This window comes from Belonocnema kinseyi, chromosome 4 (genome assembly GCF_010883055.1).
Source record: "Belonocnema kinseyi isolate 2016_QV_RU_SX_M_011 chromosome 4, B_treatae_v1, whole genome shotgun sequence".
Taxonomy (NCBI): domain Eukaryota; kingdom Metazoa; phylum Arthropoda; class Insecta; order Hymenoptera; family Cynipidae; genus Belonocnema; species Belonocnema kinseyi.
Window position 1 is genome coordinate 92787431 of NC_046660.1, and position 11531 is coordinate 92798961.

At 33.2% G+C, this 11531-nt stretch overlaps 2 protein-coding genes across 2 annotated transcripts; both read left to right on the forward strand.

The window, feature by feature from the left end:
* Positions 1–1846: 1846 nt before the first annotated feature.
* LOC117171012 (ankyrin-3-like) lies at positions 1847–3641 on the forward strand. Its single transcript, XM_033358057.1, has 2 exons — positions 1847–2195; positions 2530–3641. The coding sequence occupies exons 1-2, from the start codon at positions 1847–1849 to the stop codon at positions 3639–3641; spliced, it is 1461 nt and encodes a 486-aa protein (XP_033213948.1).
* A 34-nt stretch (positions 3642–3675) lies between these two features.
* On the forward strand, positions 3676–4038 carry LOC117171013 (NF-kappa-B inhibitor delta-like). The gene has a single exon (XM_033358058.1). It carries the CDS (start codon positions 3676–3678, stop codon positions 4036–4038), a length of 363 nt encoding a protein of 120 aa, XP_033213949.1.
* Positions 4039–11531: the final 7493 nt, after the last annotated feature.

The window sequence follows — 11531 nt, forward strand, 5'->3', positions numbered from 1 at the left end:
ATCTTCTGTTTACCTTTTCTAGTATCAACCTGGAAAGGGAAAAAAGAGCTGGAAAGGGGAAGAGGGGTGGCTTATGCCCAAAAATATAGACACAATGCACATCCTTTTCCCTTTTCCAGCTTCTCCCTTTCTGTGTTAAGTATGATATAATAATGAAATTATGAATTATTGAGTGTGCAGAATTGGCAATTTGTTGTTATGAATGGATTTTTGATTGGGTTAGAGTCAGGTACGTAACTAACATTGCTGTCAGTTTTCTTAAATATTAAATTTAAAAAATCCTCGAAAATGCTCTTCCCCCACCTTTTTTATTTAGAATTCATCAAATAATAAGTTTTTGATATTTTTTAACGTTAAAGGATCATACGGGAGAAGCCGCTATTCTATAGTTTTACCTCATTTTCAACCAAACAGTTTCATTTTTGCTCAAGAAAGTTGTAATTTGTTATGAAAATAATGAAGTTTTCAACGAAAAATAGGAATTTCATAAAAACTGGAAGCTCATTCACGCGCGACCCTCTACTTTGCTTTCAATTATTTTATTAGGAAATAAAGTTTAATGTGATACCGCGATATTCATTTTTGGTTAAATAACTTTTATTTGCACACGGCTTCGCATGGGTACCTTCTTTTGATGCTGAATAAATTATTGTGCAACACTAAACATTTGTATGCAAGTTTGGAAAAAACATCTAAAATGTCGGCGCGTACAAATTTTCATAGAAATACATAGTAAATGATCTCGACTCGAGAAGAGTGCAAATGTCAAGCAATTTCGAGCGCCCCTAGCATTTGTATGGGTGACCATCTACGATGTACGACCGGGCTGTGTACCGGAAACGGAAGCCACTCATGTTTAAAGTCAATGTTTTTCAACAAATTAATTTATTCAATTTATCGCAATTAAAAAATGCTCAAATAAACTCCAGAACACCCTTTTACAAAATTTGATTAGTTCATCAGTATTTAAGTAGATTTTAATTTTAATTCCTCGAAAGTAAAGAAAGTCTCTTCCTTCTAAGTATTTGCTCAAGAGTAAAACAATATTTTATTTTAGGTAAAAGAATTCACACCATAGTTTTTTACGCACGTATATAACTTTTAAAGTCTTATGAAATTTTGCGTCACATACACGTTTAATACTGTGCCTATCAAAATTAGCTAGAATTACATTCACAATGTAGATAATAATAACTTTTTTTTAATAATTCGATTTTAAGTTACTTTCAGATAAAAATTATAAATTTTTTTTCTATTTTCTTATGTTGATAAATTAATGTTTCTTTTTTCACGTACTTAATTCTAGGATATCTCCTTGAATTTATACATCTACTTTGAAAACCACCGGAAAGTTTGTAAGAATTTGTAGTAAGTATTCGCAGATCTTCCTTAATGTAACATCAAACCAACGAAAAAAATATATTCCAAACATTCTAAAATTCTGTATTTTTGTTAAAATTGAGACATCTTGTTTCAGGTGGATGGTCTCTTTTCATTCTTAGTGGTACTTAGAAATCATCCGGTAAATAATCATGGCAGAAAATGATTCGATGCGATTATATGAGCTTGCTGTCCAGGCAGGAAACCTTGAAAAAGTGCAACGAATCACCAGTACCCTTGACAGAGTATATTTATCATCATGGCCAGAGGTTTCTCATTGCCTTTATACGGCACTTGATTCCGTTCAAATAGAAATAGCTAAATTCTTAATAAATAAAGGATGTACAATACACTATTCTCCTGATAGCAGACTGTTACTAAACGTTGCCGTCATTAAGGGTGACAAGGAAATAGTACAGATGCTTCTTAATAACGGGATGGATGTTGGTGCAAAGACAAAAAAGGGATGACAGCACTCTATTCTTCGGCCTATAGATTTTCCGTCGATGATGATTGTCAGATAATCCTTCAACTTCTTCTTGCTCAAGGATCAAATATCGACGCCAAAGATCAACAAACTGGTTATACATTGCTCCACTATGCTGCAGTTTCTGGAAACGCCAATATCATTCCGCTTCTCTTTACCAAAAAATGTCAGCTAAACGCCAGATCAAAGAAAGGCTTAACTACTCTTCGTGTCGCGGCCTTGAATGGCAATTTTCAGATTGCTTCACTGCTTCTTAAAAGTGGAGCAAAACATAATATTTTGACTGAAAGGCAGGAAACTGCTTTGTGCCTGGCTATCCGAAGTCGAGGTTCTTCTAAATTGAACACTACGATCTGCCCAGGCATTCATACAAGATTCACTTTTGGTCTATCATGCTGCCGTTACGGCAAAAAAATCGGTACTAGAATTGCTTTTGCTCGAAAGTGCACTCGTGCACACTTATTCACCTGAGACAGGAAAAATAGAACTACACGTTGCTTGTGAAAACGGCAACCTTCTTTTAAATAAAGGTGCAGACCCGAATGCAATTCAGGAAAATAAGGCAGCTGTATGAAAGAAAGGGAAATTTGTTACACGTACAGCTCTGCACATTGCTGCCGAAAAAGAATATGGAAGAATCGTCAATCTTCTGTTATAACGAGGCGCTCTTCCTGGAGCATTGGATGAACTTGGCAGAACTCCTCTGCACTTCGCTGCTAAAACCGGATCTTTTCGGATAGCCACTAGCCTTTTGAGAAGCAGTGGTAACAACTGTTTGTCCATGTTCACTCTGACAGAGACAGAAGGCTTCAGACCACTGCATTTCGCCGTTGAAAATGGAAGCGAAGATATCGTGCAATTATTTTTAAACAACGGATTCCCTATTCATATGTCTACGGCGACGGAATTAAAATCTCTCCATATTGCGGTTCTGAAGCAAGACGAGAGAATGATCAGACTTCTTTTAAAATACGCTGCAGATGTAAATGCAGCGGGAAAATCAGTCTTTGAATCTCCCTTGTATCTTGCAGCACAAATGGGAAACCTGAAAATCGTCCGAATTCTTTCTGAAGCATCTCTAACACGCTCATCAAAATGGATAGAGGCTTATTTTCCTCTCTACATTGCCGCTTATCAGGGACACCAAGCAGTTGTGAAAATGTTATTAAGCAAAGGTGTAGATCCCAATGCTAATCTTGGAAATTATTTAACTCCATTGCATGCTGCAGCTCACAAAGGGCACAGCAAAATTGTAGAGCTACTTCTTGAATACGGTGCGGAAGTAAATCCAAAAAATATTAAAGCTGGGCCTACTTCGACACCTCTCCTTGCAGCTGTTCATGCAGGACATGAAGAAATCATCTTTTGTCTGCTGGATCGTGGCACTGAAGTCAACGTGAGGCTAAGATCAGAACCTGAAAAGCTTTCATCCAGTCTCCAAAGCCTTCTGATCTACGGAGGTTACATGAATTCAGAAATACAAGGCAGTGATTTAAAAGTTCGATTCACTCCGCTCCATTTTGCAGTCGAATCTTTCACGAAAAAGAAATTTCATCGAAATTTCATCCAATCGCTTTTAAAATGTGGGGCAAAAGTGAATCTCTTTTCTGAGAGAGGTCTCACACCTCTCAATATAGCTGTAGACAAAAATTTAGAGTCAGTTGTTGGGTGGCTCATAGCAGCTGGAGCAGATGTTAATGTTCAGGATTTCCTTTTGCATACCAGCAATTGTCCACAAAAATGTAATAATCGTCAAGTTACTACTGGGGGCTAAAATCGATGTTAATGCTAAATCAAAAGATGGTAGCATGGCTCTCGCTATTGCCGTGGAAACTAATCAGGATTATATGGTTCAAATTCTTCTGGAAGCCGGAGCTTCTGCCAATGTCGATTTAGATGGAACACCAATTTTAAACATTGCAGTGCAAAATGATCTTGAGGGGATCGTACGACATCTGGTTGAAGCTGGAGGTAATGTTCATGTTGAGTGCAATGGAAGTCTGCTTTTGAATATTGCGACTTTGAATCAGAATAAGGAAATTGTAGAAATACTTTTAAAAGCTGGCGTTGATGCAAATAAAACGTCTGATAAAGGCCGTTTCTTTAGTCCAGCTCTACATATTGCAATCACGGCAAAAGATCAATCAATTGTTGAATTGCTATTGAAGTAGGGGGTTGATGTAAACCTTAAATTTCAAAACAATACGCCACTCTGCCTGGCTGTTGAAAAAAACCTTACAAGTATTATTCATATTCTTTTGGAAGCTGGTGCTGATGCTGACGATAAAATATTGAACTATGAGCCTGTTCTTTTCACAGCAATCATGAACGGAAATAGGGAAATGGTCAATCTACTTCTCAAAAACAACGCTCTGTTAAATTTTACTGACACATGGGATTTTTATTCTAGACGTTTTAATTCCGGGTACAATTTCAAAAATGAATGCACACCTCTACATGTTGCTGTTTCAAATAGCAGTGAAGAGATCGTAGAATTACTGCTACAAAATGGATCCATAGTTGATATTTAATTAAATGAGTTTCCTCTCCATGATGCAATTAAAAGTGGGAAGAAAGAGGTCGTTAAAAAACTTTTCAAATATGGTATTGGCGTGAATAACGTTTGCAAAAAAGGAATGACACCACTTATGCATGCTGTGCATGAAGATTCCGTTGAAATGGTTAAACTGGTTTTATCGAAAGGAGCAGATGTTGAATTGAAAATTCATGCAGGGGAATCTTTACTTCACTTTTCCCTAGCCAACGAAAAAAATGCAGATATTATAAAGCCGCTCGTCGACTGCGGACTTGATGGCAATGCTGCAAGTAAGGATGGTTCAGCGATTTACAAAGTATTAGGAATGATTTATAGAAAACAGGACGAAGATAAAGAAAATGAAGGGGTGTTGAGTGAACATGCAGAATGGAGTAACGAAGATGATGATAGCGAGAATAAGGGTGAAAACCAAAGGTATAGCGAGGAAAGTGTAGCAAAAAGTACACAAACTTACCATAATACGAATAATAATATGGAGATCGACCAAGAGAATGAATTTGAATCAAAGGTGGAAGAAAGTGATGAAACAACCGAGGAAAAACCTGACAGTGAGGAAGGCGAAGAGTACAATGATATAGATATACAATTATTAAGTCTTCTTTTATCATACGGTGCTGATGCAAAAGCCTCAGCGAAAAGAAATGAAGAGTCTGTTCTTCATTTTGCCACTAGAATGGGTAAAAGTGAGGCAGTAGAAATGTTAATACAAAGCGGCGCTAATGTTAACTTTTTGGACCAACTAGGTGATTCACCTTTAGCGTGTGTAACGAATAAAGTCACAGTTAACTTGAACGATGGTCAATCACCGTATTCTGGCCTTTCTAAATACAGAGATTGTGCACGTTTGATAATAAAAGAAATAGCCAGGCTAGATGCTTTTGATGAAGAAATCACAGAAAGTAATCAGAATTTGATCAAATCTAGGTTTCTGAAGGATTTCTACACACGCTGTCAGAAAGAATTAGAAGAAATGCGAAACATCAAGATTTGCAGTTGGTTTGCGTTTTTGGACATTTTGTCAGAAAACAGGAGGGAACTAGCGATTTTTATTAAAAATAAGAAAGTGATTTATACTTTAAAGACTTTCGATAACGTTAAACAATTTCCACTATATGGAAAATATTTAAAAGCTCGTATTCGAGAAGCTAAGAAAAGGCGAATTTTGTTAGAGAAGAACGTGAAGCCGTTGAAGAGAGTTTTGGGATTTGAGTTCCCCGATATTATTGCGCAAAAAATATTTAATCTTCTAACAGTTGGAGATTTAAGAAAGCTGTGCATTTCCTGTAATCCTCTAGTATTTCTTAAGATGCAGATGTCGGATTTTTTCAGTGACGTGATTTATTCAGAGAAAATTTACAATTAAGTCGTCTGCTCCCTACCGATAGAAATCTCTGAGTTTTCTCTAGCGAAATAGCCTGGCTCATTTGAGACTATAAGCAGAGTCGATTTGAAAACAATTTAATCTAAGAGATTTGTGTCCTTTTCATGTTCCTTTTGGTGGTCCTTTTAAGAGTAGTACGACGGTAATATAATGTTCCTTTTGTATTCGTCACGTACCCGACGGGCAGAATTATTTACAGTAGTTGGCCGTCGCTAATCCGACTCTCCTTTTTTAAATTTCTCTTCAAATTATTAACTCTTTTTTTTTTAATTTAATGAATTTTTTCATTATACTTATTTATAATTATAACTTATATGCTAATATAACATTTTCTAGTTGAATTCAAAAATGTTGTCTTTTTTGGCGTATCTCATTCCATTTACGAGAAACGTCGTATTAATTCCAATTTTAAGTATTTAAAAAAAAGTTAGATATCTGAAATCATCGAAATCCGTTGATTCCGAATTATTATGTTTTAGGCTATTAACTATGAAATTTAAAAAAATCTTCTAAATTTGAATCCGAAAGCTTAACGAAGGACCCTTGAGTGTCGGCTACTCTATTGATATAGCCCCTCTGCTTGTTATTTACGATCGAATTCTTAGTTCGGGCAGTATCCATTTCATCGCGGTGTACCTGCTCGTCTTACCCTCTCCACTCGACTTCTCCTCACGTCCCTGACTGAGCGATATTGCTGTGCCGGGGTTTGCCAGCGGGGGGCCCTTTTGTCCTAATAAGGCATAAAATGCCATAAATAAAAATGTTATAGTTTTGCAATCAGCAAATTAAAAATATATTCGGGATCTATGTTTTTTCCGATTCCAACGATATGTAATTTGCAATTAAAATATTGAAATTAGACTAAGTTATGGCAGATATTAGTTTGTTTTGACCCTGACTAGATAGCATTATGGAATTTTCCGTAGAATAGTTGAAAATGCATCAGTTTACTTGATAGAAAATTCGCCTTTTTAAAGTTGAATAGACTTTACGCATTTTTACCCAACTGTCTAGAAGAATACTATACTTGAAACCAAGTACGTGAATTTTTAAACCAGAAAGAAGAATCCTTAACAAAACAGTACACAATATAAGTTATTTAGTATACACATATAAATACACAAAAATTTTATAATATTAAAAATGATGGTCGATTCTTAGGAAATCGAACAGAACTAGGGGTTGAAAAAATTAATTTTTTTGAAAAATAAGGGCCACACTAGTGTATTAAACACAAGGGCAATTGATTAAAAGGAAATTAAACTTCACTTTCTAGGGAATAGAATTAAAGTGAATATACTTATTATAGTAGATTATAATATGGAAAATATAAGAGCATTACTTCCACCGGATGAGTATTAAATTGTCAACAGGCGAATTTTCTACCATAACTAATATCTGCCATAACTTAGTCTTAAGTTCAATATTTTAATTGCAAGTTACATATCGTTGGAATCACAAATAAAAATAGATTCTGAACATAATATTTTTAATTTGCTGATTTCAAAACTCTAACATTTTTATGTATCGCATTTTATGCCTCATTAGGACGAAGGGGCCCCCCTGCTGGCAAAGCCCGGCATAGCAATCTCGCTCAGTAAGGGACGTGAGGAGAAGTCGAGTGGAGAGGGTAAGACGAGCAGGTACACCGCGATGAAATGGAAATCGCCCCTTATTTCAATTTCAGCCTCTCTGCTTTTTATTTATGATCATTTCAATTTCGGAAAGGACATTTTAAAGCCTTTAAAACATTTAAAAGAACTACCTGGACCTTTGAATTTATCTACCTGAGTGCCTGCGGAGAATTTCTCTGAGCTTCTCTGACCCTAGAGAATCTATGGAAATCGTAATTCCTAATTTTGTCGTATTACAGGTGATATTAAAAATCCGTTATAATCTTGTTTGCAAAGTAAAATTTTACATATTTATATGTATGTTTTGTCCTTCGAAATAGATATGCTAGGATTGTATTTTGTCGATGTATGTTAGCTTTAGAACAAATGCAGTTTTAAACTTATTTTGTACCTTCATGTTAAATCCATAATTTAATTCCTGTTTTCTATTTATTTTTGTGTACGCCCTAAGTGATTGTTTCTTCGAAATCACGGAGTTTCGAAACGATTAAAAAATTAATGTATTCTGTAGACAATAAATTTTTCTAAGAGTGTGAAAAGTTTCGTAAATCAAATTCCGCTTTGTGATATTTTATGATCATGTGAGCAATTTTTTTACGCATATGAGTAATATAGGTGTAAGCGGCCGTTCAAAAAATACGTAATGGCTTTAGGGGGGTGGAGGGTCACCAAAAGCGGTACGCCAATGTTAAACTTATCACACTTACTATAAAAAAGCATTACTAACTTATTAACTGTTTTTATTACAACATAATAATCATATGTTTTATTATGTGTAGGGAAAAGGCTGTCATTACTTATCGCTTCAGTTAATTATTTTTAAAGATACTGAGATACTTTTAGAAAGCTTAAATTCATAATTTGGTCACTTTCTCAACTTTTTTCGTGTTTTTTACATTCTCATCCTAATGAGAAGATATTGGTTTTATGTAAAATTTCACTTTGTCGGTTTTCATGAAATATCCACGTTTTGAGACCCACTGAGTCAGAAAACACGATTTTTACGAAGGTGTTTGTCTGTCTGTAGTCTGTATTCTGTAGGCACGATAACTTTCGAAAAATTGATCAGATTGGATTCTACTTTGGCACACTTTTTTAAGGCATAACAAGAAAGAACAAGTTCGTAAACCAGCTATTTTGCATCAAAATTCAAAAAGTGAGCGCGTTTTCAAAATCTTTGAAACCATATTTTTTCAAGATTTCAAAATTCTATGAATGGTTATTCACATTACTCAGAAACCCAAACAATTTATTAGAATGACTTTTTTCTATATATTTTTTTGTAATGATATATATATATATATAGGAATTTTTACAGTTTTATTATTTTCAATGATAAATTACGACAGGGTAATTAAAATAATTATTTTTATATTGATTTTTTGTAATAACTTTTCAATATAAACAAACATTAATTAGAAATTAAATATTATATCTAAGATTGTTTAACAGTGGCGGACAGAGGAAAGGGGGGGGGGCACTCAAAGTTACTTTCCAATCAAATCTACCTTTTAATAGCGTTAGAGATCCTCAAGGGAGAGTTGAGACAGGGGGTACTCCAAATCTTATTGGCGCCGCTGTACCGGAACTGTAGTTAAACTTTTATGATTTTTGATTGGCATGAGTTGGCCCTTTTTTCAAATCATAATTTTATTTTCAAGAGGTTTTAATGCAGAATAGACAACACTCAAGCAAGAACATTATAAATTATTGGGAAGGTTAATTATTAAGGTTCGGTAAAAATTATATTTACTTTGAAACGCATATACTTCAAAAGTTTCAGAAACAAAAGCATCAATGAAAAATAAAACTGTTCAAACTTTTCACGCCCCATGAAAATATCAACGTTCCGGTACGCCATGTCATTATAAAAGAGATGACGACATATTATTTTAATTCCCTGCATGTGATTACAATGGCGGAATAATTTTACCTGCTCCGCTTGTAAGATATCCCATTCAATGTCGTAAGATATGTTATGACTTTGAATGGGAAGTGTTTTATTACTATTACAACGATGTGACCATTCAGACTCGTAACTATGTTAGCTGGGTTATTTATTCATACTCTACTATTTTTTTATAATGTCATTAGTGCAATTTTAGTGCTTTTAATGTTAATTAACGCATTCCCTGGCGAGACAAAGAGAAAATTGGAAATAAAAAACATTCTTTAGTTATTAACTTCTTTTTGTTACAAACTAACGATTATATCTCTTTTATTATATTTATAATTTAAATTTTCCAAGTAGAATCTGAAATTGTGCATGGAATCTTATATAAAATATTCTAGTAAACGAAAAAATATTCAAATGAACTAAACGTAATTGGAATCTGAAATTCCTGTTTGATACCGTTTGTGGAACCTCAAAAAATCAAAGGATTATACAAAGATATTATTTGTGTATTTTTTTAACAAACAAATACTCAAAAACTCGGTGTGGTTTTGTGATCCACAAAACAGTTCAGCGGTGCTATAGTCCTTCGATGTAATTCCGCCCTACCAATAAAATATTCATAAATCCAGAAAGTTCCACAACCCGTGTTAAAATTTTGTTTCTCCAAATTTATACCTTTGAATTTTTTAAATATTGTTTTATTTTCTGGGAATTACAAAGTTGAATTTTTTTTTCAAAATTTGTTTATCGGGATGGCCGAAAATTTTGTTTCGACATTGATATTTCAAGATCGAAATTCTATGATGTGAAATGCAGTTAAATTATTTAAATCATTTTTAAATTCTTTGGAGTCTTTTTAAAAACCCTCTTAAACCTTCAAAACCCTTAAAATTGCTGGAAGCTCTTTCAAATTTAAATTTTTTGAAAATATCCCTTAAATATTTCAAATCCTTTGAAATCGTTTGAAATACATATAAAAGTTCTTCAAAATTCCTTTGAATTAAAAAACCTAAAATCATTGAAATTATGTAGGACTCTAAAAATTCCTTTGAATTAAAAAAAGCTATAAAATATTTACAATTCTTTGAAATCCGTTCAAAGTATTAAAACGAATTAAAAATTCCTTTGACTTTAAGGAATTACCCTAAAATTTTTTTTAATTGAATAAAATATTGTAAGATCTCAAGAAATTACATGCAATCTGATATTTCTAAATTTATAGGAAATTCTTTAAAACCCCATGAAATTTCTTTTAATTCCTTAAATACGTTAAAATCTGTGGATCTGTTTGAAATTCCTTGAAATCATTTTAAATCTCTTGAAACTTTTGAAAAGCTCATGAAAATTCCTTGGAAGTTTCAAAAATACTTTAAACTTTTCTTAATCCTTTTGGAATCAATTCAAAATTTTGAAATCTATTCAAAATTTCTTGAAATCTTTCAAAGTACCTACAGTCTTTGAAATTATTTGATATACCATCAAATTATTGAAATCTATTAAGAAATTTTTAGAATCTTTTAAAGTATGATGAAATAATTCAAAAGAATTCAAGAAAATTTAGAAATAGATACAGAACTAAATTCGCAATAGTTGCTGTAGGCCACGGGTTAATTTATTAACAGAGAAGTGTATAAAGTGATCTTTTCATTTTTAAAAGTGACTATATAGTTACTTTATCTGTAAAAAGTGATTTAAGAAAAAGTGTCTGTTTGTAACTCCTGATTATTCCTGACAGTTACTTAAAGTGCTTATACAGTTAGACTCAATATTTAAGGATATTTATATTGAAATCCCTTAATCAAAATGAAATTGTAAATTTGCTTTTGCAATCATTCAGGCTGTCTAAAAACAATGCAAATGCAAGAAAGGACTGTTTATGACTGTTTTGACTTTAAATTAAATAATAAATTCTGATAAAGTCATATTTCATTAATTATTCATGCTCAAATGATATAAAGTCGTGATTTATTTTATACATATGAAATTAGAAAATAATTTACATCATAAATACTATTTAAAAATTACATATTTTAAGTTATGTATATCTGAAATCGGCATTTAATTATTTTTCTCAATTTTATTTTATGGATTGACGTTACTCCTCCTTAAGTCTTTTCTCTTTGCAGACAAGTCTGTTGGATTGCCATACTACAGGCGCACATGCACTGAAAACTCGATGAAAGCTTACTTTTAAC